The 27752-nt window shown below is 37.9% G+C and overlaps 2 protein-coding genes across 6 annotated transcripts in view; one reads left to right on the plus strand and one right to left on the minus strand.

The window, feature by feature from the left end:
• SKIC3 (SKI3 subunit of superkiller complex) overlaps window positions 1-23410 on the plus strand; it is a 90868-nt gene extending 67458 nt beyond the window's left edge. For 3 of the 5 annotated variants that reach the window (XM_014867643.3, XM_070517750.1, XM_014867652.3), the window contains exons 40-43: window positions 512-664; window positions 3196-3326; window positions 5316-5439; window positions 7154-9993. In XM_014867643.3, the coding sequence (XP_014723129.1) occupies window positions 512-664; window positions 3196-3326; window positions 5316-5439; window positions 7154-7228 (483 nt within the window). In that variant the 3' untranslated portion in view covers window positions 7229-9993. Of the gene's footprint in view, window positions 1-511; window positions 665-3195; window positions 3327-5315; window positions 5440-7153; window positions 9994-16995; window positions 18423-22438 lie in introns of those variants that run through there. The other 2 variants (XM_070517752.1, XM_070517751.1) reach the window with 2 other exon arrangements.
• FAM81B (family with sequence similarity 81 member B) overlaps window positions 20075-27752 on the minus strand; it is a 45186-nt gene continuing 37508 nt past the window's right edge. The window contains exons 7-9 of the mRNA XM_014867671.3: window positions 23408-23543; window positions 22048-22243; window positions 20075-20381 (exon numbers count right to left, since the gene is read on the minus strand). Of these exons, the coding sequence (XP_014723157.3) occupies window positions 20248-20381; window positions 22048-22243; window positions 23408-23543 (466 nt within the window). The 3' untranslated portion in view covers window positions 20075-20247. The remainder of the gene's footprint in view (window positions 20382-22047; window positions 22244-23407; window positions 23544-27752) is intronic.

Genomic DNA, 27752 nt, shown 5'->3' on the forward strand with positions numbered 1-27752 from the left:
TTCCAACTTTGATTCTGGGCTTGTCTATTTCTCCTTTAATTTGTGTCAACTTTTGCTTCATAAATTCTGTGTTATGAGGTGCATACAAATGTAGGGGTATTGTTGAATTGACTCTTTCATCATGATGAAACATCCCCCTTTATCTCTTAATATTTCTTGTCTTAAAATCTTGTTTGTTGGATGTTAATACAGCTATACAAACTTTCTTTTGGTTAGTATTTACATGATACATCTGTTTTCACATTGCATTTTGATTTTGTTTCTCATTTGCCACTTGGGGAGACCTTAAGACTTCAGACTAGGTTTGGTTAGGAAGCTGTTGCTAATAGAATGGGCAAGATGGCTAGCCTTTCTTGACCTGTGATTTTTGTGGCGTTTTTTGTCACAAAGGTACCAATAATTAAGTAAAAAATTTGGCTTCATCAAAGTTTATTGAATTTGTTGGCAGTAGAGTGCTAGACTGTACAGTAAATTGAAATCTTTTGGGTTCTTCTCTCTTTCTGTTCTTCAGTGGCTGGCACATATATATCAGTCCCAAGGGATGATGGGTGCTGCGGAGATGTGTTATAGGAAGAGTCTACAAGTAGCATCCCAACAGGGCAGTTGGAGTGGGAAGCTCTCAAGTCTGTTGAGACTAGCCCTGCTTGCGTTAGAAGTCTGCATGGTAAGATCATGTTATAGTTATAATCATGAAAAACTGATTCTTTTATTTTCTTTAAGATGAAAACTTTTTACATAGTGATATTCTATTGAGTTCCTATTATTTCATTGCCTTCTAGTGTAGCCTCTTCATAGACTTTATATTTAGGCTTTTGATGGATATAAGAGTGATGTAAACCCTAGACTCCAGTGGAACATTGTCAATATTTGGGGAAAAAAAGATTGCAATTTTAAAAGTTGAATTATGGCAGAATATACATTTTTGTTTCTTGATGATTTAAGTTAGAATTAACCCAGCTACTCATCTGTGACAAAGCTGTCAGTAATTAACATTTCAGTCATTTCTCAGTTCAATTTGACATTATGCAAGAGGAATTTCTGGTAATTTTTGACTTGACATAAGTTTTCTGCTATGAACTTAGGTATCAGAATCTAGAAGTCCTATGTGCTAGTGTGGAAAATTCTTCAAGATAAATGTTTAAGTAGGAGTCTTGGGCGACAAACTGTGGAACAGTGTTATGATATCCTATTGGAGTGTATGTATCTGTGATATATATTTTTAAGAACATATATTTCAAAATACATCCTGTGTGTGCAGGTATGTGTGCTTATTGGTACCTAGAAAGATATAAAAGAAGCTTTGGAGAATAACGCTGATTACATAACTGGTCCCTTGCAGTTGGGTGACTCTGATAAAGCCAGGAAAATCTGGATCAGAAAAAGAGTTTTAAATAATTCTCAAGCCCAGAGCAATAGACATCTGCTTACAATGGCACCAAATACAAACTTTTGGTATTTCAGTAGAGGCCTGAAACTACAATTAGCAAGAAAAGGTGGGAGTGTTGGTAGGAGGAACAACCTATCTGCTGCTCCCTGTAACTATACCCTAGGTAGGAGATGGGAGTGGGGTGCAAATAGTACCTTTGAGTGAAGACTGAAGCATTAAAACGAAGAGGACAGGGCCTGGCCCCGGGGCCAAGTGGTTAAGTTCACACCCTCCACTTCGGCGGCCCAGGGTTTCACCGGTTCTGATCCTGGGCGCGGACATGGCACCACTCATCAGGCCATGTTGAGGTGGTGTCCCACATGCCACAACTAGAAGGACCCACAACTAAAAGTATACAACTATCTACTGGGGGGGATTTGGGGAGAAAAAGGAAAAAAAAAAAAAAGAGATTGGCAAATTGTTAGCTCAGGTGCCAATCTTTAAAAAAAAAAAAAAGAGGACATTCTAATTAAGACTGTGAATAAATGTAAGAAAAATGGATGTAAGAGTTATGGGGCCCACTATAATTTATATCCAGGAACAGGGGAAAAGTCTCCCTTATACAATTTAAAGACATAATGGGAGACAAAAATAAGTACATTCTAATCACCTTGTTTAATATACCAGTTACATATAGAAACTTTTTCCTTGTATAATAATCTTTGGACTAACTTTACAGAACACATTATATGAATTCTTGGAATTTAGAGAGTGCATTATAAAAGCAACCAGTAAGAGTTTTGTGTTATTGGTTTTAAAAAATATATTAGCAATAATTTTGTTAGTATGGGCTTTGCCTAATTTTCTTTGCCAGATGCTCCCCTCTTTATAGGAGATGCCTCACAACCTCCATTCTCTGTGTTAAAATTTATTATCTTTATAGCTTCTTCTTCCTTGATTACACAAATTACTGTTGCCTGTGATCCACTCAGAGTTTATTGCTCTAATATATATTTTTTTATAATTCAGTTTGGAATGAACTATATATTGACTTATTATATTGGTTTTATTAAAATGTGTATTCTAGGTACCTGTAATTATGAAATCTTGGTTACAATTTGAGGTCTTTAATGGAAGATTTTAAGTGCATTTTTTTCTTCCACTCTACATAATTCAGTAGAGTGTTCACCATTTTATTTTCATAAACAGTTACTGTTTCTTAGGAAATACTTGTCTATGTTATTTCCCAGTCAATGCATATTATAAGAAACTAAAGTTTGCAACCTAAGTAATGTATAGATACTTTAACATTTTCCCCATGAAGTGAAATTTTAAAAAAGTTTTTGGTATTGATGAATTTGATTCAATTTCTTCATATCTGATCTGCTTTGCACCTTTTTTCTATATTGGCATTTGATTAAAATATTTCATTTCAGCCTTTCCTCTCTCCTTAGATGATTTTGGAAATGTGGAATTTTATATTTATCACTACTAGTTAAAGAATTATGTTACATTGAGTTTGTATATTTGGTAACCAGAAGCTTAGTAAGTGATAGATTTTATTCATCTATATAATAGAATAGTGCATTTTCTTTTAACAAATATTTTAGTGTTTTTTAAATGATATCTTCTCTTTGAAACCTTCATTTATCCCAGTCTGCCTTGTTTTCTAGCTCCTTAAGGGCAGGAATCAAATCGGAATCATTCTGTAGAATTATGCTCCCTGTAGCATTTACATGGCGACTTGGACAAGTAGGCACTCTTGAACTGCATTCTTTAAAAGTAAACTTGTCAAAAGCTTTGATTTAATATTTGTCTCATTTTTATAGGCTAATATTTCCAATAATCACTGGCCATCCTTGGTTCAAGAAGCCACAACGGAGGCCTTGAAACTTTGCTTTTGTCCACTGGCTGTCTTTTTACAAGCTTTGTTACAATTCAACCGCAAAATGGGGGCAAGGTATGAAGAATCTTTGTTTATTTTTGTTCTTGGAAATGTTTCTTCACTGTCAGTCTTTTTAGGACACAAAGATTTAGAATTAGTTTAACAAACTTTGGCATTATTCATATATTTGTATGTACTTTGGAAAGGCTGGTTCTAGTAAGCCAATAAGGAAGAAAATAAACTCTTAGATTTGTTCAAAAAAAGGTAACTTAGGGGGCTTGCCCCACAGCCTAGTTTGGCATACTCCACTTTGGCGGCCTGGATTTGGTTTCTGGGCACGGACCTACACCACTCATTGGCGGCAATGCTATGGTGGCGACCCACATACAAAATAGAAGATGGGCACAGATGTTAGCTCAGGGCAAATCTTCCTCAAGCAAAAAAAAAAGGAGGAAGATTGGCCACAGATGTTAGCTCAGGGCAAATCTTCCTCAACAACAACAACAAAAAATAACTTGGCACACAGATATAGAATATGAAAGATTTGACGTGGCAGCATTCCAAGTGAAGAAGGCCTTGGAGTTTTTGCTCTTCACTGTCTTAGGATGAGCCAACAGTGTAATGTGGATTCTAGAAACAAACAAAACCAAAGGATCCAAGTTCAAGGCTACATTGACATAAGTTCTGCAGGGCAGTAAGCTATGAAAAGAGTAATGAATATTGACAATGCAGAGACGTATTATACATAATCTGGTTTTTATATCTAGAAAATCCAAAAGCTTCTCAGGTTAAAATATAAAAATTCTAGCAATCTTTTTATTGGAGGGTGGGGATAGGGTCAGAAATAAATTTGAAGAACCTATTGGGTCATATGGATGATAAAACAGGCAAGAATATTTTAAAATTCTGAGAATAATACCCACTCTAACACATAGCAACTGTAAGTAAAACAGTGGTTTTGGAGCATACATTATTAAAACAGAATAGGTATTGTGTAGTCATAGAGCTTAATACATATAAATATGTGGCAAAGGTCACACATCAACATCACAAAATAGGGCTGAAGGAAAAATTAAGAGCTATGGCTAATCAGCAATTTCAGTACCATTTATTAATATTTATTTAATAGACTTTTGGCCGTTTTTTTGAGACTGATTTCACCGAGAAATGTTTTAGGTATAATTTAAACTTCCTAATAAAGTCTTTCTGCTGACACTCAGTGTGGGTGTCTTAAGGGGCCTTAACCCTCTTTCCTCATAATCTCTTTTAGCACCTCCCATAACTTATATTACCACCGAAGATCAGCCTTACAAATAAACATACAGTCTAAGAAAAGTGTGCTTACTATGTGATTCCTATGTAAAAGCATCTTCAAGACAGGTTCTTTAGCTCCTACTTCAAACCAGTTGCTACTTATAAGATCCTCCTATTCAGCATTTCTGAGTTACCACTATTTACGTTGTTTCTACCAGTCCAGAAGTCTTTGGAGTCATAGATGTTAGTAAATTAGGAAAGAAAAATTAGAACACAACAGTAAATCAGCCTGTTATTACATTGGTTCACATATTGTACATGTCTTTGAGAACATACATATGCTAAAATCCTGACGATAGATACTTAGCCTCTAGTGTAGATGTTAAATATTTCTTCTTCTACTCTATGTTATCTTTGTATTATTTATTTATTTGCCTATTTTCAAAAAGGATTAAAGGAGCACTTGGAAGTGCTCTTAAAATAGGGACCTTTTCCTCATCCTATTTGGATAAGCCTTAGTTTACTTATCTGCAAAGCGAGAATAGTAACAGCAACCTACCTTACATGGTTGTGAATATTAAATGTGACCGTATGTATAAAACACTTAGCATAGTACCTAGCACATAATAAATACTTAATAAATGTTAACCATTATTATTACCTTTGTTGTTATATGAATAAAAAATTCATGAAGTAATCAGTACCACATCTGCAAAAGAACGAGAAACATGATGTGTGTGTGAGACTAGTTTATGAAATGTCTTATATTAATTTTATGCTTTGGACTAAATGTAAATGTCTTTTTCGCAGAGAGACACGGCGACTTTTGGAGAGAGTGGTGTATCAGCCTGGGTATCCCAGATCTATTGTATCAACTGCTCGTTGGTACCTACTGAGACATTTACATGCCAAAAATGACTACGAGCTCATTGATGTAAGGCATTGATTTTATTCACAATAGTTCATGTTGGATCTTTGTTGGAGGAAGGGTGAGGGTTGCTGTCCTGTGTTTTGTAGGATGTTTAGCAGCATCCCTAACCATTCTCACCACTAAATACCAGTAGCACTGTCCTCCTCCCTCCACTCCATGTATAACCACCAAAAATGTCTTGTAGACTTGCCAAATAATACCTGAGATGTAGTTGGCCCTGGTTGAGAACCACTGATTTAATCTGTAGGAAATACATTGTCCTAATGTGCTGTGTAGAACAAGACCAAAGGTGCTAGGTGCTGGTTGTGGTATTTCTTATTACCACTGCAGTGGAGGCAAACAGGTAGACAGAATAGGTTTAGAAGTAGCAGACTTTAATAGGATGTTCATATTATTTTCAGAAGAATTATTTTACTTCTTCTTGTCTTTTCTCAAATGCATGTGACAGTTTCTACTCCTCATGGGATGGCTCTGGCATCTAAATATATAAACCTATATGTATATATCTAAAATTCTTTTTAAATGGTAGAGTATGTAAAACATGTATTGGGCTAAGATTCTCATAACTTAATCCAACAATTTTAAAAACATAATGAAAATTAATGAGAAGCTTTTTTAATACCTACAGCATTTGAAATACTGTTTTCCTTTCAGTGAAAAATACAGTATTAAAGAAAAGAAATACTAGCAAAAACAATGCTGGGAGAAAGGCATTATAAACAATGTATTGCAAACCCAAAGGATAGAACTTGTATGAATGTTGGGAGACAGTTCACCATGGGTCTCTTGCATTTCTAAACATCCTGTGAGCAGAGGGCCTCACTGCCCTTTGTTCCAGACTATTTTTTCAAGGATGTTTGTGTAGTGACAGCCTTGAGAGACCAAGATAAGTGTCTCCCTCCAGAGCAAAGGGTAGGCATGTTTACTGCCAATTATAAAAGGTTCAAGTCTCCTAGGCGCAGGGTTCCCCTCTTGTCACGCAACCCATTGCGTGAGTGGGAAACTCTATGCGTCCATCCATGTCATCCCTGTGAAACTTAGAGGGCAAGGGGAACAGATGCAAATATGCTGATGCTCATGCCCTTTGCTGTCCCATGAATAATAAAGATCTTTGCCTCTGAGCCAGGAGTGCCATGTGTTTTGGCAGTATCCGTGGATCTTTGGCAGGCTAACTTGTTAGCTTGCAAGTAGAGCAAAATCTCAGACCCTTCACAGTGTTTGAAATTGAACGACCAAAAAATGTCTTAGTAATCAAATGATCAACAGAAATTAAATGTTCTAATTTGTGGAATTGGTAAAAATCATGGGAAGGTTCTTGATAGAGCTTAGAACCTAGAGCCTTGATCCTAAGCTGCTGTTTTAAAGGAAAACAATGTTATTTGGACAGTTCCATGCATAAATTGGTCTTTTTGGGTAAGGGCTTAGAGGTGGCAGTATTGTAAACAAAACCTTTAATTTTATACAGTGCTGACAGTAGTAACAATCAAAATGTTGGCGTTCTACTAATTGAGCGTTTGAATAAATTGTGCTTATCTCTGATGTTAGCTTGCTTGAACAATTATTTCAGCAAAAATGACTGAAATATTGCACATAGTCAGTTTTTCTTAGGTAGTTTGAAATTGCCTGCTGCCCTTTGGCATACTTTGCTTCTATGAATATAAATATAGATATTGTTAATAAACAAAATACTAACGTTCCTGTATGTGATTTCCCGCAGGTGCTGGTAAACAATGCCAAAACTCATGGAGACACGAGAGCATTGGAATTGAATCAGAAATTGTCCTCAGAATAGCAATGCATTATTTTACAGTAAGCAAGCAAAGCTATTAGAAAGAATGAAACAATAAATTAAGACTTTTCCCCAAGCAACAGATTAAAAAACTATAGTTATAATCACCCATTCTTTTTTTCAGTCTAAAGATATTTTAAGTTCTTAAGCTAGGGATGTAATTTTCCATAAACTCTTAATATAAGTTTAATCTGAAAAATATATTTGATTTTGAGAAGTCCATAATGTAAGGAAAAACCATGATTCCTTTAGTTGTTCAACAGTTGTTTGTAAACCATTATTTTCTTCATCTTGCATGGTGCACAATAGGATTTTTTTTTAACCATTACAGTAAAGCCTTACTAGCCATTTTCTAAATAATATGCAAAAGCAGATTAGCACAATGCAGAATTTTATTTGTTAAAAAACAAATTCAAAGATCTAATTCCTTCTATTAATTTTAGATTTCAGCAAACCAATTGATCATAAAATCCAAATAATCTTATAACCTGTTTTGCTAGTGGTTCCTCTCAGATTCTGTTGAAGAAGCATAATATAAATGTTGGTGAGTCTTAGACTGCTAATGGATGTGTTTATATAATTCAAAACACTCAGGTGTATGGCTACATTTAAAAAATTGATGGAGAAGTTTGGAAAATAATGCTGACAATATTTAATCGATCATGCAGTTCCTTCAATTATGATGAAAAGACTTGAACTTTCTGAAATAAAAAAATAGTGTCTTGTTTTCTTTGTAGTATCAATATCAGATATAATTTCTACATTTAAATTCTAAAACTTGAGAGCACATTTACCTATTTTTTTTTCAAACCTATATATTTGAAAAAACTATCGCTTACTTTGGATTTATAGCTTTACATGTTTTTAGACATTTACATGTGTTATTTATTGTACAAAAATGTGTGGTTGTGTAATTTATGTATGTAGTTTTTCTGAACCAGCAGCTTCACAACGTTACTTTGTGAGATGATATAAATTGATAATATTCTGTAATTAAATTTTACTCTAAGGGTTGATCTGTTGAACTATTGATGAATTCCCAAATTTGCCTGAATTATCGTAATTCAGATATATACAATCAGAGTCTTTAAAGATAGGGGCCTAGGACGCTGCGTTTTAAAGGCACGCCCAAGAGAGTCTGATGTTTGTTCAGGTTCGTGAACCACTGGCTTAATCCAGTGATGATTCTTCCCTCTACTTCTTTAACAAGATCAAGCACTTGCCATTCTCTGCCCATTTCTTCCTTGCCTTCACAACTGACAAACTGCTTCAGTGCTTTTAACAGCCTGGCCCACAGACCTAGGCAGAGATGTGCTGTAAAAGGCTGCCTGTGCAGCCCTGGTGTCCGTGCCCTCCTGCTTCCTTGGGAAAGCACCTCAGCCTTTACCTCCAGAATGGGCTGGCTCCATCTGTTTAAATGCTTAGGAGTCCGTTCTTGTTCTCCATCTGCCTTCTGGGTGTCACTTGCGTCACAAGGTTGCTTTACCTAGTGTGGACTTGGTTAGCCTTTGCTCCAGGCCTGTAATCAAGGACTAACCTTTTGACTCCATCGCCTAGTTCTGGGCTCCAGGGACCTCAGACCCAGGTTTTCTAGAAAGGAAGATTGGGAAACTCCTTAGTGAGTACAATACTCTCTCAGGTAATTCTTTCTTCATGGATGTACACACATCCTCTGCCTTTTCTTCAAATTGCTGCCCAGTTATGTGAGCCTCAAATCATTCCTAAACATGTGGTTTCTATAGCGCTTCCTTCATGCCAGACCTTTGCTAAGTGTGTTAAACATTGTCATTTAATCCCAGTTAGTAAAGGAGAGTGGTGCTAAACGGCATGCTTAAAGCAAAGAAAATTTGAAGTGAATCACTGTTATCAGATTCTAGGAACTTTAGAAGTGGCTGAAATTTCCCTTCAGAGTTTATGCATAAATTTAATTAGAGAAATTACATTAAAAGTTATTTTATGAGTACCAGTATGTAGCATTCATAGTAAGTATTTCATTATTTTTTTGAGGATTATAGTGCATTTTCTGCTAATTTTTATCTACGATTTGGCTATTATTGATTAATTAGATGTTTCTAGGCTAGCTTGACATCTGATAATCATTTCCTGTGGGAAAAATACAGCTTATGAGTAAACTTATGGAACACAATGTATTTGTTTGGAATCACTTGTCATATTTCTTCAAGCGTCTCTTGCATTAATTTCTGGTCAGGATAGAAAAACAGCCTTAGCTTAAAACGCTATGCTCTTTTTTCACTTTGAGTTGACAAACTTCCTTTAATTTGGGAATCTACGCAGAACAGGATTGGACAGAAATACTCAGGTTGTACATTAACAGAATCAAAAGATGTGGTTATTCAAAACAGTATGAAGCATTAGGTACATATTTATTGATATATGAATATGAAAAGATAGATATTTGGTTGCCCCATAGAAAATTTGATATCTGCTCTGGGGAGATATTATAGGAACACAAAAATGAAGCATATTTTATGTATGTATGTCAGTGTGGCTTGCTGATCCCTTTCAATTTTTGTGCATTAAAAAATGTGGAAATTTTATTTTGGCAGAGTTGACTCTTGTCTCTCTCTCGGTCTTCCTTTCTCCCACTTTAGTTGCCAACAGATAGAAAACTTCTTAGGTGCCCATGCTGCTTATTATACAATATAACACTCAGCTTCTGGTTATAAACTGACCTACAACTTGTAGGAGAGGTGTTTTTGTTCTTTTTTGCTGCATTTTAGAATGCTGCATTTGTGTATCAGATACAAGTACAATCATCTTTCCACACACACACACACACGTATATATATGTATTTTTAAGACTCTTTATACAGAGAAAGTAAAAAGTCATAAAATTCCCTTATCTGTATGCCTCATTTTTGGTTTAGAAAATATAATCACTTAAGATCTATTGCACCTAAAGATCACTCACGGTCTCTGCTCTCCCTGTCCTGTGTAATAGTAGGTTTTTCCTTTCTTTGGCTGATTAGAATAGGAACTTTTTGAATAGCAGTATTTAAAATTCGAATGTACCTAAACAGATACCCTACACAACTATAATTTTTTTATGAAATGCTCAATTATCTTTAGACTTCAAAATGTTTTGAAATAAGAAATTTAAGAATAATATCTCTTTAACAAACAGCTGTTATGAAACACTTGAAATATTTTTTTCTTATATTTTGAATTTAAAATTGAAAATACCTGCTTGTTTTAGTGAAGGGAAATGATGCCAGGAGAGGGATAATTAAAACTGAAGTATCCATCGAAAAACGGTTGAGTTCATATTCATCACTGGACAGTTAAAACAATTTGCTTGTCATGCTGTCTCTTGTGTTTGAATCAGTACAAAAGTTCATTTGGGCTTCATGCTTCACCATATACTTTCCCTGTATATAGTGCCTACTATAAAAACATATTTAAATTATATTAATTTTTCTGGAGAGAAGATAGGTGATGAAAAAAATGCTTATCTTGCTGTTTGGTAGGTGGAATAGTGGCTCCCAAGGGTGTCCGTGCCCTAATCCCTGGCACTTGTGACTACGTGGCAGAAGGGACTATGCAGGTGTGACTGAGGGTATGCACCTTGAGGGGGGACATTATCCTGGGTTATCTGGGTGGACCGACTTTAATCACAAGAGTCCTTAGAAGTGGAGAGCCTTTCAGAGAGACAGAAATGACAATGGCAGAAGATTAGAGAGATTCATTATTGCTGGCTTTGAAGATGGATGTAGTAAGGGCAGCCTCCAAAATGGAAAAAGCAAGGAAACATTCTCCTACGGAGTTCCCAGAAAGGGATGCAGCCCTACCGACACTTTGATTGTAGCCTGGTGAGACTCGTGTTGGACTTCTGACTTACAAAACTGTGAAGTACTAAATTTATGTTGTTTTTAAGCTAATAAGTTTGTGGCAATTTGTTATGGCTGCAGTGAAAAATCAGTACATTGCTAACTGTGTGTACTGAAATAAATACACATACCTTTGAATTGAATGTCAGCAGATCACTGAAATTGGAGATCATCTAAATTGTTGCCATAAAAGGAGTCAGCAGATAAAAACGATGAGTTATCAAAAATGGTTATGGTGAAAATATAAATGTCAAAAGTACTTGAGTCTTAAGAATATGTGACTGTTCATTTCTGTAATAGTATCTGAGCTGTTCTCACTCAACAGGCTACTTACAGCACAGTATTACCAACATAATTGATTATGTTCTTCATTCTAATTGTCTTTGAAAGAAACTGCATTAAATTATACCCACAAAACCTAAGTGGTGTGTTTCAATATAGAATGGGTACGTGACTAGATAAACCTGATCTCTTGGCTGTTAGTTTTGAATGTGAATTTATAAAATCAGGGCCTTCAGCTAGATTTCTAATGGCAGCATTCTATTGTTCTGACATCACCAAAGTTTTCCGAGTCCGAAGTGAGCTGAAGCAAAATACTAAAATAAACCGCTTGTTGCAGCACATGTGAAGTAGCAACTCTGGTTTCCACTAACAAGGGCCCCCTGTACAAACCTTCTTAGGGTGGAACTCCTTTCCAGAGAGATCTCTGCTGTAGAAGGGTTAACGGTAATCCGTTCTAGTTACTACATCCTGAGAAGGAAAGTGGACCTATACTTCAAGAATGTTTTAATAGAAGCCAGTGTCTGTGAACGGATGACTGTAATTACATGTGCCTGCTCTTTGCCAAATTGGTTATACTTCATTCAGAAAGGCCACTCACATTAAATAAAATATGCACGTTGTTTGGTTATTTGACTCTCAGGTGGCTCAGAAAAACTTGAGTTTCTAAGACCCTGCCTTTTTAATGCCATTTCCTCCCCTTTGATCATACAAAATACGGCCATTGCTTAATCTCTGTGGAGAGGAGGTGCTGCATAGTTTAGTATCAGGCAATCAGGAATTTTTTTGGAAAACCACTATATTGTTTAAAAGTTCTAGTTTTAATTGTTCTGTTCAATTGAATAGATCAAGAAAGGGAAAAGAGTGTACCAATAGTCTATGTGAAGACTTTTTGCTGGCTTTGGAAGTTTGGAAATTAGCCTGGAAAGAAGTCAGGTGGTTTGGAGAAAAGACAACTGCAGGTTCGATCTTTGCAGACTGAATTATGTGTTTTCTTTCCTGTGTGCATGCCCGGCAGCATTACTTTCTCTTATGTTTGAGACACAAGTGTCTCTAGGCACAAGAGAAAAGCCAGATGGAACAGAAGATTCTTTTTGTGGAAAGGAGGAGATTAGAGAGAAAAAGCACTGCTGAGAAGGCAAATTTGTATTGTCATAAGCAGCTTCACTAAGGGGAAATAAATATATTTCGGAATTGCCTGAAGCTAGCCCAGTGGTGCCTCAGAACAAGTGCTATGTATATGGTGGGATGGCTTTTCGGACTAAGAACTAGGTACAGAATTGTTTGTTTGTTTATTAACTCACTAGACCCAGATTTACAGTGGGCCGTAGTGAATACTTGTGAACGTTGGGAAATACATAGGCAGCAATGAGCTTTTGTCCTCTTCAAGTGCTTCTAAGAAAGCCCAAGCAAAATCTAGCATTGCAGAGGATCTTAGTACTGTACCATTTACTTCAGCAGAAGAGCTTTTTGTGCTTACAAGGTTGTGGTCATTACCCAGCAGGGCCTCAGCAACCAAGGACTTACAGGCAGGGGTAGGTTGAACGCTACTATGTGCAAGCTCTATCTGCTATTACCGCATGTAATTCTCACATTATTTTTTACAGTAGATATTATCCTCATTTTACAGGAAAAAAACAGCTCAAAGAGATTCACTCTTCTAAAATCGTCTGTATTCTTGGGCAAACAAAATCTGGCCCCAAGATCATTTCCAATACTCTTGTCAAATTTTGTTAATAATTGCCATTACCTCAAAGAAATGTAAATGAGTTGAGGGTGTGTCTGTGGGACTGACTCAGTTATCCTACCAATGTGGGTTCTGATGCTGCCATCTACCTGGTGCCATCATCTGAATTCTAGGAAGAACCTTAGGAGGAAGGGAGCCTCCTCCAAAGGACTAACTGCAAATTTCTTATTTTTTGCCAGCTTTATTTGCAAATTTAAACCTATGCAATGATACAGAATACTCCACCTTGTTAGATTTTGAACTTGATAGAAACTGAGGCCAACAGTGAGCTAATTGTTTCACTTAATCCATGATAACATCACAAGTCCCAGCCCATGCTTTTCTCTTTGCCTTTTCTAACCTCTCTTCTGTGGACTTTCTTTTGACCCTGCCATGTCTTAGGTACCTAGCACTTTCTTGGTTTTGAAAGACATGCTCTCCTTAGTTATCAACTAATCCCTGCAGAGAAGGTACTCGAGGGTGTGTATTTGTTCCTTTCGAAGGATTTTATCTTGCTGTTGTGAATACTTGAAAGGCTTTGAGTGCTAAGCAATGGAATTTAGGCGTGGTGACTAGATAGATTCCTTGGTTTAGGAGTTGTTTAGGGTTGTAGGAGTGGGTTTATCCAGCACCATTCCCATGCCTCCATGTAGGTCCCACTCAGTTGAAGTCCATCCTTGGATGTTACCCTTGTGAATGCAGTGCATTAGGTTTTTGGAGAAGCATCTGGTAGTTGGGTACTAATGACTTTTACCTGGCAGTGATAGCAGTTGGGTTTGCTTTTCTGGCCAGGACTTACAGAGGAAATATGCCTTATTGGACATTGGCATCAGCCCACCTCCAGTCAATGTCCATAATGTATTTTAGCTCCTGGCCTCCCTCCCCAGAGACAATAGGAAGAAGTGCTTTTAAAGTAGAGGAACACCTCTTCATTATAATTTTGGTCCAGGAGAAATCTATATTTTGTACTTCTTTCTGCTTTAGTACATTGCTAGAATTATTACAAGCCAATATAGGTCGTACAAGGACCTTTTTGGACTCAAGTATTTTTAGTTACTGATCTAAATCAGAGTTGGACAAAAGGTTTCCATGGAATTTGTCTTTTCCATAAAGATAAAAATCTCTGTTTATTATTAATCAGTACCATTTATTAAGTACAATACCTACGATGTATCAGGCACTGCATTAGATAGTCTACATATATTTAGAGAAACAATATAGCAGAATATTTAAGAGCAAACTCTCTGGACTGATGAGTTCAAATCCTGACTGCCTCATACTAGGAATGTAACCTTACACAAATTACCTAATCCCTCCGTGCCTCAGTAATAGGCATCTGTTTGGAGGATTAAATGAGTTAATCTAGGTGAAGTGCTTAGAGCAGTCTCTGATACCTGGTAATAGCTCAATAAATGTTTTTCTAATTCTTCCAGTAACCTCCAAGGTAAATATTGTTATCCCCATTTTAAGATGAGGAAACTAAGACTCCAAAATTAAAGACTATCTCTGAAGTCACACAGATAGTGACTGGTGGCACTGGTTTTAAACTCAGGGCTGTCAGATCTCAAGCCCCCTCAACACTTCTCAGCATAGAAGTTTGGGTTATTTTTCTGTTTTCTCAGCTTATGTCTTTGGGGACTGCAAAAGAGGCCCTGGTTTATGACATACTGCTGAGCACATCAATCATTTTTTACTCAACATTTATTACATGTGTAAATATCTTCTGCAAATGAAGTAGCAGAACTCTACCAAGGAACAGGGGTTTATGGACATTTAGTCTATGGAATTAGAAAATTTTGTGACTGTATATTAAAGGGAAGATCTGAAATAACAAAGCTTTACCACAAATGTGTGTGACTCCTGATCTCCCAGAGAGGGAAGTGCCAGGAAGTATTAGGGGCCTAATACTTTTCCTGGCAACAATCCTGCTTCTCTCTGGGAGGGTTCACAACCCTCTCTGTGTCTGAGGAGACACAGCACGTTTATTTTATGGCATGGCAGGGCAGTCAGGAGAGCATTTATAACTGTTCTCTACCAAGTTGCACCATACACCCAACTTTCGAGTTTACGTTCTAGAACAGGGTCCTCCTAGTAGGCGGAGATCTAATCTCAGTCTTAAAGTACTACTGGTAGAACTCCAAGTTGATTGTTGACACTATCTGTCAGCAGGCACTCCCAGGGAAGACAAACCCTCAAACGATGATCTTCCCTCTCCTACCACACTGCTGTCTTCATATACTCACCCAGCGACTTAAAGGTTCCTCTTCTGCCTGTTCCTTCAGTGTTACGTGTCCTCGGAGTTCCTGCCTGATCTCTGTTTCTCACTGTAGTTCACGTCCCCTACTCCCACCCCTCCCTACCCCAGGCAATCTCCTCCTTCCTCACCCATAACTCTAATAACCCTTTCTATGTTAAATCCTCAGTTCAGATCTTTCTCTCATGCCTCAGGTCCTTATCGCTCACCAACCACTGGACATCTCCACTTGGACATCCCATAGATACCTCCAAATCAATCAGTTTAAAACTGAGCTCATTATCCTTTCTCTCCTGAATCATCTCCTTTCCCACCCAAATTTGCTTCTCCCACTGTGTTTGTAATCTGTTCTTCATACTACAGCCAGAGGGATCTCTCTAAAATGAAAATCTGATAATGTTTCTCCTATTTAAAATCCTTCAGGGGCCAGCCCCATGGCTGAGTGGTTAAGTTTGCATGCTCCACTTTGGCAGCCAGGGGTTCGCAAGTTCGAATCCTGGGTGCAGACCTAGCACTGCTCATCAAGCCATGCTGTGGTGGTGTCCCACATAGCAGAAATAGAAGGACCTACAACTAGAATGTACAACTATGTACTGGGGGGCTTTGGGGAGAAGAAGAAAAAAAGAAAAAAAGATTGGCAACAGATGTTAGCTCAGGGTCAATCTTTAAAAAAATAGATAAATAAAATCCTTCAAATGCTACTGTGGGCCCTAAAGATAAAGTCCATGCTCCTCAAGAGGAGTAACAAGGCCCTTTGTGATCAGATACCCACTCCCTCCAACTTCGTGTTCTCTTTCCTGCTCACCTCCCTCAAGCCCCCTCCCTCACCTCCACCACACACACTTTAGGTTCTAACCCATTGAACTTCTTACATGTGTTCCTGGCATGAGTCCCATTCTCTTGGCCTCCAGGCCTTTGCTTAGGCTGTGCCATCTCCCTGAGCCCCCACCTCTGCCAATCAAGCCCCTTTCCCTTGGTTAATATTTACTTATACTTTAGAGGTCTCAATCTACATATCCCTTCTTCTGGAAGATCCCTCTGCCTGATTCCCCATGTTTATGCTAAATGCCTCTCCCAGGTGCTCCCATCACACCTTTCACTTGCCCAGGTATTTGCAAGTTTAATTGTTGGTCTTTTCTACTAGACTGTAAGATCCCTAAGGGGAGGGCCCATATTTAGTTTGCTTAATGTTGTATCCTCAGTGCCTAGCAAATGAATGAATGGAGGCTGCAAATATATAAAAAGTAATATCTCACAAAAGTGTGGAGACCCATTTCATCAGGTAAAAACACCAATATGTATGTGTGTGTATATATAGTGTAGAGCAAGTTTTTCCTTCTTGGTGTTTTGGATGCTACTTGCTGCTATTATGAATGACACTAATAGAAGTGGACAGGTGTTTAGTAAGTTTCTGTAGAAGAGGGGGGAGCTGCTGGTGTGCAGAGCATTCTGGGGATGCTATTTCTGGGACCTTGGGCCTATTGCTCTCCTGGCTATCAGGTGGTGAGCGTGTCTACCTCACAATGGGGCTGAGAAGGCAGTTACCTGTGAAACATAAGGTGAGGGATGTGTCTTTCATCTTCAGTGGGGAAGTAGGGTACTTTGAACATTCCCATTTAGTCCTCAGTGTAAATAATTTTATATATTTTTTTCTCCCTAACAGCAGGTTTTTGATAAGAGGGAGGAAATGGCAGGAAACATGGTGTCAGCAGGGTCCTTGGATTTCCAAGCCTGTTTAGATGGGGTTTGTCCCTAAAGTGGAGTCTGAGATATTTTAACATCTGCCTCAAGTTTGCCGATGCATCTGGACTGCAGATTCTGTGATGCTCAAGCATTCTCCTGTATTGGTGGGGAGAGAAGTTTGACATTTCCCAAAGGATTAAGTGTTGGTTTTGGTAAAGAATAAAGTGCCATGTATGTTGAGCTGCTCTATGAGGATTGTTCATCTTTGTCACCTTTATGGATCCATTGCAAAATAAATGCAAAGCAAGGGAGACCCAGTGCTCCACTGGTCCCCCGAGCAGAGGTGAATGTAGTGTCAAATGATGGCCCTTGAGCTCCAGGGTCCCCTACTTACCTGAGCCTTGGCAGTGTGTTTACAAGATCGTCGTAAAATTTGCAGAAGACATTTTAACTACAATGAGATCGTTGGTTAAGACCACTCTCTTTCTACTCCAACTTCCATTGATATCAGGTGCTCCTGGAGTGGCCATGGGCATCTTTGGATCCAGCTAAAGAGAAGTGGAGTTGGGGATACTTTTGGGTTGGACGGACATTCTTACATTGTTCATGGTCTCTTCTGTATACAGTTGAGTTGCTGCTGTCCTGAGCTAGCAATAGCTTCCAGGAGTATTCCTACAGACTCCTGTGCCCGCTCATTAGGACAGGACATCAAGAACACGTCAAAGCTTTAAGCTTTAGGTCCTACAATATGTGGATCCACCTTCTCTCGAGGCATAGTTCTCAGGACATCTAGAGTCTGTGCCAATCTGTGGACACCCCAACTTGGGATCCCAAGCAAGAGAACACTGGCAGAGGATCCTTTGATCCCCTACCCCCTTGCATTGCATTCAATTCTATGTAGTACCACCCGTCAACACCAATGAGGTGTTGACTCATTCTGGGAAAGCTTTTGGCTTGATCCTGCACTATTGTTTGAGCTAGAATTTAGTTGAGAGCATTTTTATTTACAAGGAAAAAAAAATGCATCAGCATCTTTTTTTTGCACTTGCTGTTATGTCCTCTCTGCTTTTGTAGCTATGTCTGTAAAGTAAAAATGCATATGAGTGGGATGACATGGTCCTTGATCTGTGTGAATTCTTAATTTAACCCTTTCTACAACCACTTATTTGGTTCATTACAAAGAGTTATTCTTTCAGCCTACTAGTGTATTTGTTGTGGTTGTTTTATAAAATATATTTTTACTGGAAAGCAAAATATTATATTGTAATAATGTAAAAGTATTAATGCTTAATGTAGAAAACAAAATTATTCATAATCCAATGACTGCTAAGTTTGTTGTAAATTCTTACCTTTGTTTGCTTATGGTTATGCAATATTCTGTTTAACTTATTTAAAAATTGTTTTGACAGAAGTGGGATTGTATCCATGTTGCTTTGCGACTTGCTTTTTACACCTATCAGTGTATCATCGATATCTTTCTGTATTCTTTTTAAAGGCTGGATAGCAGTTTTTGTCTGGTGATAGCATTAATTTAATCAATTCCTTAGGGTTGTTTTCAGTTGTTTTACTATAACAAATGGTGCTGTAATGAGCATCCTTGTTCATATATCTTTGCACACCTTGGAATTTTTTTCCCCCAGTAATAGAAATTTCTAGCAGTAGAATCCCAGGGTCAAAGGATATATACATTTAAAAGTGTTAATAGATGTTTCCAAATTGCCCTCTAAATCATTGTACCAATTTATAGATTCACCAGTAATGCATGAGAGTGCACATTTCTCTATACCCCTGTCAACCTAATAGTATCAATCACTTTAATTTTTTCAATCTGAAAATGGTAGCTAAGGGTCCCTTTAATTTTTATTTCTTTAATAGGTTGAATGTCTTTTCATATCTTCGTTTATTATTGTATACTTCTGTGACTTGCCAGTTCATATTCTTTGCCTGTTTTTTAAAAAAAAATTGACTTATTGTTCTCTTATTGGCTTGTAAGAGTTATTTGGAATTACTTGAGATATTAGCCCTTTGTCCTACTGTAACACTTGATTGCAAAGGACACTTGCTATTGCATTGTAAACTCTTTAAGTTCTCCTATGAAAATCCCTTGGAATATAGTCAGTGATGCTGTAAGTAAATTAACAAAAATAAATGGAGATGTTTCCATTATAGCTAAAAAATTAGAGAGGTGGGCATTGGTCCAAAATTGCTTTGGAAGGTAATTTTGTTCTTTATTAGCAGAGAAGTTGTCACTCTTCTTCCCTAAACCAAGGAAGGAGACCAAATCTGAAGCGAGGGTCCCCTTGCCATGTTTACACAAAGCTCTGTGATGAGAAATTAGTCATTGTTCTAGCAGATAGTGCATGACATGAATAGTTTGTTTTTATTTTTCATGATTTTACTGCCCATTACCAGGCTCTCCATTTAAGATTTATATCTAGAAAAGTTAGAAATACTTTAATTTTATAGGAAACTAATTAATGTTTTTGAAGTGCTTCTGAATTTAGCACCTAGATCAAATTATGTTAGATGTTTTTCATGGAAACTATTGTATTCTCTTATTTTGCATGGTTAACCCTTACTTGCTCATAATTCTGATACATATTGAGTATGACAAATCAATATTTTAAATATACATTAGACTTGCTGTAAATATGGGGATTATTAGAAAACAAGAACCTCTGGATTTGAAGTTGCAATTTGACAGCACACTGGCTGTATCTGCCCCACAGACATTCCCTCATAGTTTAAGAACTATTTTGAGCCAGTTGCTAGTGCTTATAAATAGTTTCATATAAAACCAGATTTCTGGTTTCTCTTGAAAAACGAAAATTTTGGCAATAATGGATGATATGCATGTTAGTAATGAACTAGAAGTGCATAGTGGCTGTTGTTTTTAGATGGGGTAAGTGGTCTCCAGTTTGCCACAGCCCCAGCCTACTTGACTCATTTCTGTATGTAGTTTGCTCTTTTTTTATTTATAGGCAAATAAAAATATAAAAAGGCGTCTATGTAAAAAAAATTCCTTAATTTTTTCATTAATAAGTTAATGAAGACATCATAAAGCTGCTTCGCTTTATTGGATTTTCTGGTCCATTCGTCTCCTTAAAAAGTTGGTAAGAAATACAGAGATATTAGAAGCAGTAAACATCCCAGAGATATTAGCTTTCTTCTTCACAAATTTTACCAACAAAGCACTCCCTTGCTCGGTGAAAAAGAAGATGGCTGGAAAGTTTTACACTTCCTGGAGTTCCCCTATCTTACGCTGTAATTTCTTTAGGTCTTTCCGTACTTTATATTTCTCTAAATCCATCTTTGTTTTCTGTATTTGTTGGAGGGAGCTGAGAGAGTCATGAATCGATTGAAATCCTGGAAGATGATATGAGAATAGGTATACTTAAACAATGCATTAGAATTTTTTTTCTTTTACGAAAGTTGATAATCAGCAGTCCTGCCATAATTGATCATCATTTAATTCAAAGCATATTAAATTCTATTAAGGCCAGTCTGAAAGTGTACAATAATCAATTTCTTATATGTCATGAAGATGCATTAGCAGTAGTGTTTCAACTTGTATCTGGCTTCATTGTGAAAATTTAATTCAATTCCTCTCCTTCCCTCCCTCCAAATGTATTGCATAATGAAATAATTCTGTATTTCAAGAGAGAAATTTAAAATATTTTCTTCTTTCTATATACTTTGGCAAGAGATTTAGATGATCCTTTTTTTTTTTTTATTCTTGTTACCAAATTGAAGATAAAGACCACAGATGAGATTTTAAAACTTCTCTGAAAGTAACCTGTTTGAGGGACCAAAGGAGTGGCCACCAGCTGCTCCCCACCCTCGGCCCATATTGTATCTCTCTTCTGCAAATCTAGTCAGTCACGAGCACAGACCTACCAGACCTCAAGCTTCTGAGGTACAGTCCATTTCTTATTCACTGGGACCTTTCACGTAGTCACCTCTCAACACATTTTTATTAAAGGCATAAAAGAGCAAACCATTAATTTGGAATCCCCTTTTGCTAGAATTCCCAATTAGTAAAATGCGGAAACATGTAGATTGCAAATTCCTCTTCAACTCATCCTGGGGTTGTACTAATGGAATGAATAAAATTAAATCTCTGGTAATTCACTAGAGAGCAGGGCCCTAAAAGAAGGGCAGTTAAGTTTGGGTCATGATTCCTGGCCAGGTAATTCATTATGTTGGTTTGGCGGTGGGAGTTGGGGGTAGGGGTGGTGAGGGTCAGATTTCCAGGCAGCAAATTTAATTTATATGCCAGGAACAAAATGAGACCACACTGTCTTCCCAAGACACCTCCAAGGCATCTCTATAATAAAGACCAAAATTTGGTAGAATTTACATGAATTTTTCTGAGATCTAGAGGACAGAAAATTAGTTGGGGCTTTCTCTAATAAAGGAACCTTCTGATTCCTGGTAATTCCCTCCAAATTGTGACTCGAGGCAGATGGCTGCTCCACAGCACCTATCCTACATCCTTCCCTTTGACAAATTAGATGAGCCTTTCAAAGTAATCCTCTTTGATGTTAGCGCAGCTTGACATTGCTGCCATTAACCTCCTTAAGAAGAAAAACAGTCATTATACTGGACTCTCTTAATTCATCTCTCTTTCTCACTGCTAAAGGTCAAGTCTCCAGTCTGACATCTGTCCAGGCTCATTACCTGCAGTTCAATGAGGGGCATTTGATTTAGGCTTCTAATTTCATGATATACCCACAAGTCAAGTTTTGCTGATCTCCAAGGACTTTCCAAGACTAAGAATTCTATGATCTTAGCAAAAAAATCTCAGAGCAGTGGCAAGCTTATGATACTGCCAAGTGTGAATGAAGAAAGTGAACTTATTTACCTACCTTCCAGTAGTATGCTGACATTCTATGGAATATTTAGGAAACTCAGATTAAATGTGAAAGGAGGTCACTAACGACAAGATTGATCCTGGCCATTAACTCAAAGTAGAAAACTGAGGGATTGGATAGGAAAGGACTGATGTTGTCAATCAAAGGTATCTGCTCACCTGATTGATATTCATTCTGCATTTTCTCTAATTCACCCCAGATGTGCTTTTCCATGTGGTTCATCTTTTTGGACAGTTTATTTTCTATATGCTTTACTTTGTTTAGTTCTGCTTCCTGTTTCTGTGTGTTAATGAAATTCTCTAATTTGCTTGAAAGCCGCAGTAATTTTTCTTCCATTTTATTTTCAGACTTTTCCTAGAAAAGATAGCATGTGATAAAACACTGCAGAAAATAAAACCTATGTGGATTTGTAATTCAGCTTAAAGAACATATTTAACAAACTCACTTTTTCTCGTTCAATGTGAAAATTGAAACCAACTGCCCTTGTATCTAAAACTGTGTTCACAAATGTAAGAGTTCATCCCTTTGTTTGGTCTTGTTTTTTTGTAGTTTCTGGAATTCTACGTGTTATGAGAGAAAAGAGAGGGCTGAAGTCTTCCTGAAATCCCTTGAGGACTTGGCATTTTAGCCTAGTGTTCAAAGAAGTGTAGTCAAGGAAGGCGTTTTGGATCCTGCTTGACTGGAGCTCCTTGAACATCCTCCGAAATGTTAGATGTCATTATTCCCTTGAGCTTCCTGTCTCCATATGGACTGACTTCAGCAGGAACGGCGATTCTCCGCCCATGGTGTCTATTAGAATTACCTGGACCTTCACACCCCTCCCCCAAATTCTGACTTAATTGGTCTGTGGAGCTCAGAAATTGTAGTTTAAAAGCCCTCCAGGTGACTCTAATGTGCAGCAGGGTGGGGACTGTGGAGGCAGCCTGAGGCTAATTAGCTTCTCTGCTCCTCCTCGATCCCCTCTGGGGAATTTGGTACAGGCATAGGCAAGACTATCTTGGTTCTCTCTTTAACCCTGCCTGCCCAGGAATGATGGATCCCAGTCTCTCTCTTCCTTGTGGTGAGAGGCTTCTTCCTGCAGGTGACGCTGTGGTCGCCTAGTGCTGCCTAGAACTGGTGGAGGAGTCTGCCAGAATCTGAGAAAGAGCTAGTAGTGCAGAAGTGTTCAAGCTTTATTGCGTCTAAGCATCACCGGGGAGCTTGCCTAGAAGCCCCCAGAGGATCTGATGTCTCAGCTCCAGGTTGGGACCAGGAATCTGTGTTTGTTAAAATTCTCTTTAAGTTATTCTGGTACAGGTAGAGCACACTCAGAAATGTGGGTTCACAGAGTTGGGGAGTAGCAAACAGGACCAGAAGGCAGGCCTGTGGAGTCCTATTCTGGTGATGAAAAAAGTAAGTTACCAACACAGTGAAGGTTGCTGTGAATGTTGAAATGTAACTTTCAAGACCTTTACTCATTGCTAACATCCAGAGAATAACCCGGCGGCTGCTTACTTCATGAATAACGGAACTCCTTACCAGTTTCTCCTGGAGTAGCTTCAGACACTGATTGATATGGCCCAGGAGGTCTTGTTGATATTTGATGAACTGGTTTTCTGTCCATTTTTTGTTGTTCTCAACTTCCTCACACAGATTATTTGAAAGTGAATTAAATCTAAGGGGAAAAGTAGTTTGTTCTATTTTAATAGGTAAATTTAAACATACACCCAAAATTTAGTATTAAAAAGTCTGCCATTTTTTCAGAGGATGAGGCTGTGTGTCTAGCAAGTACTTAAGTGTTGGTGTGGGAGGTGGGGCAGGGGAGCACACTCTGAGTCCCTGCCCTGAGCTCGTGTTCAGCCCAGCTGCTGACAACACCCCTCCACATACCTGAAAATACATACACATAGCAACAGGGACACAGCCACACAGAATGCATGTGTCATCCATGCCGACTTCCTCTCAGGGCCCAGGGCACATTGCACGTGTGGGGAAGAAATAGTTTGGTAAGTCACTTGGGGTGGGAGTGTTATTCTGTAGTGGGGGTTTGGGAAACTTTTTATGTAAAGGGTCAGATAGTAAATATTTCAGGCTTTGTGAGCCATATGGCCTCTGTTGCAACCACTCAGCTGTGCAACGACTCAACACTGCCATTGCAGTGGGAAAGCAACCGTAGGTGATAACAAATAAGCATGGCTTATTTACAAACAAATAATAAACAGATGAGCATGGTTGTGGCCTAATCTAACTTTATATCCACTGAAATTTTCATTTCATATAATCACATATTGTGAAATATAATTTTTTATTAAAAAATTTATTAGAAAGTGTGAAAAACCTTCTTAGCTGTGGGCAGATTTGGCTAAGAGGGGTAGTTTGCAGAACACCTGCTCTACAAGGGCCACTATGAGGCTGAGGGAGGAGCTGGACCAGAGAGGCAGAGAGGACTTGCATCATCTAGGGGAGGAGAGAAAAGGCTGGGGTAGGAAGGGGGAAAGGGAGAAGGAAGAGGGCCCCATAAGGACTTTGGGATAGCAGTGGTTGTCTTTTCTGTCTGAGGCAAAATCTTCAATAAAGTCTCCATAGCCACCAGTGGGTCTCTGAGTGGTTTCTTTGGGAGGTTGGGTGGGGGGAGGGCTTAAAGAGGTGTTGGGTTACTCATGTGGGGCAAAAACAGAAATAATAGGCAAAGGTGCAGGAAGGGACTACTGGCATCAAGATGATGCATCATAGGAGTATGAAATAGAGAATGAAAGATTTTTAAAAATGGAAGGGGATGTTATTACAGAGATTAAAAGTGTTGGAATTATATATCATCAATTTGAAGAGTCACTGCAGAGTGGCTGAGGGTTTGAGCAGAACAGGGAATCCACATCTGTAGTGACTGAGAAATATGGGACTGAGAAGGGGTGGGATGAGCTTTGGGGACCAGCAAGGGGTATATGTATATATTTTCTATGTGTGACTTGCTCATGGTAAAATGTTAATTTCAAATTCTCTTTTATTTATTTTTTTTCTTCAAGATTGGCCCTGAGCTAATATCTGTTGCCAATCTTTTTTTTTTTTTCTTCTCCCTAAAGCCCGCCAGTACATAGTTGTATATTCTAGTTTTAGGTCCTTCTGGTTCTGCTATGTGGGACTTCACCACAGCATGGCTTGATGAGCAGTGCTAGGTCTGCGCCCAGGATCAGAACCAGCAAAACCCTCAGCCACCAAAGCGAAGTGTATGAACTTAACCATTCGGCCATGGGGCCAGCCCCTTAAATTCTCTTTTAGAATAGGCAAAATATTAGATTAGCAGGAACAATGCATGTTGTTTGTTATTGAGAATATTCAGACTACCTTGCAACATGTGGGTGGCTTGAAATAATAGTTGCTTTAGTGTTTTCAGTAAAAATTATATGCAGATAATTTAGTTTGTGATTTTTATTATTGGAAATTGCTTAAGACATGCTAGATATATACTGCATGCCTCTCTAGCTCTCCTGAAAAAGTGTTTGGATGAAGAATTGGAAAAGACAAGTTATGTGAGGCCATTTTCATTTTTATTTAGATTAAGGATTATTTATCAATGTATGGAGACATTTTTGGTAGTCACAACTGGGAGGTGCTACTGACGTATAGTGGATAGAGGCCGGGGATGCTGCTAAAGTTCCCACAATGCACAGGACAGCTCCACAACAAAGAATTATCCAGCCAAAACGCCAATCAAAAGCACCGAGGTTAAGAAGCCTGGATTTAGGTGAGGAAATCAAGGACTAGGAAAAGTTAATTTTCTAATAGTTAGATTAGTTGTAGTATAATAGCTAAATTCTAATCTTCATCTCTGAATTATCATATTGGTTTGATATAGAGTTATTTTTCACTCAGAAGGCATACCTTGCTTCAAGTGAGTACCTCAACTGTGAAGAAGATGAAGTTGATCCCTCTTCCTGTTCTTGGTCTAATCGTGATTTCCAAACACCTGTGCTACTGGCTAACAGCTGTTGGATCTCAGACAAATAAGTTTCCAACTCATACATGGACAACCTCATTTTAGCCAACTGTTTCCTATGTCTGGAGTACTCCTGCCCTCATTTCATTCAAATTTATATTCAAGCACTATTTTATCGCGGAAGTTTTTTGGGGTTTTTTTTTGCCACACCAAAAAACAAACAAAAAAATCCCTCTCCCCAGCTGACTCTCTAGTCCGTTACTCTACTTTTTCTCCAAAATGCTCATCAGCATGCACTAGATGCGAATTGGTGTGCTCCTCCACGAGAACCTAAGTTCTGTGAAACAAGGGTTCTGCTTTGTGCATGGCTGTAAGCAATGCTTGGAAAATAGAAACTGCCCATTGAATAGCTGTTGAATAAATGATGCATTCTTTCTCATACAATGCTTTTGTTAGGGCTGTTTACAAATAGCAAATCATAGACTCGTCAAGTTATTTAGAGACCTAATCTTCAATTTTCATCTTCCCTTCCCTGTCTCTGGTGGAAATATTAATTAATAGTAATGGTTAAGGGGGACAGCACATTCCTAGATAATCAATCGTAGCTTTACACTTGAGAGTCTAGCCTTCAGTGCTCACCTTTACTGTGTAAATAAAGGAGAGCATTTACTCTCTTCACTGATACAATATTAACATCCCTCTGAAAACCAAGGACCACTAAATGTGCCCAAGTAACATCTCTGGAAGGGCACGTGGGTAATTGAAATTCTGAAACTAAAATAAAACGATAAAGAATTAATTACTGCTTATGATCCTTTTATTACAAGGTTTTGCCTGCAATTGGAGACTCACTTTCCTGGTAACAATCAGAAGTCAGACTCTGTCTGTTGGTAGTTTATTAAAATATGAAAGCATTTTTTAAAAAGCATTCTCCTTGAAATATAAAAAGGATAAACGAATGTTTGTATGTTTTTTTCTTTCCTTAGACTTTTTCCTGACATAATAGACATGATTTTCCATGTAAGAATATACATGTATATACACACACATAGACACATACATACAGTGTCCTTTTTCTGTTTTATGCTTATATTAATAGGAAGGAAAGTGTAGAAGGATACATCCCTGGTGTTAGCATTGGTTACATTAGGAAGCTGAGGTGGTGACATCTTTTTTCATCTTTGTTTTATTTTGTTTTTTACAATGAATGCATATTACTTTTTAATTTAAAAGAGTCAATGGAGAAGATTTAAATAAAAAACAGTCAATTGTGTAATTAAATGAATTATTAGAGCTCATAAATATTTGCCTGGGGAAAAATCTGGCTTATAAATTCAATGTTACCTACTGTAATACTAATGAAATTTGAAGACTTCATTATTTCAAGTGAGAAAAAGATTCAAGTTTATACTATTACAAAAGTGTCCAGATTCAGGTTTAAACTCTTTAGGTGATTCATCTATAAGGCAATTTCCCACAAGATTGAAAGGTGAACAATGATTCAGCATCATCAATAAAGCAGTTGCCCTAGATCTCAAATATTTCCTTTTCCCCTCGTTTTTGTTAATATCCTGCATCCCTTTAAACCAACCTTCCATTTCAGATTATAAGTTCCACTTCTCCCCCAATAAAATCAATTTTTAAACAGTACTTCTAGGAACAGTTTACTTTTCTACTTCTTTTCTTTATCTTCATTATAAGCTAAAGCGATTAGATCAAGCACCACACAGGTACTTACTGAGCATCCTCATTGTACTAGAATTTAAGAACCTAGATATCCTTTTTTGTTTTTTATGACAATTAGCCCTGAGCTAACATCTGCCACCAATCCTCCTCTTTTTGCTGAAGACTGGCCCTGAGCTAATATCCGTGGCCGTCTTCCTCTATTTTATATGTGGGACGCCTGCCACAGCGTGACTTGACAAGCGGTGCATAGTTCCGCACCCGGGA

Source organism: Equus asinus, chromosome 9 (assembly GCF_041296235.1).
Source record: "Equus asinus isolate D_3611 breed Donkey chromosome 9, EquAss-T2T_v2, whole genome shotgun sequence".
Taxonomy (NCBI): Eukaryota; Metazoa; Chordata; class Mammalia; order Perissodactyla; family Equidae; genus Equus; species Equus asinus.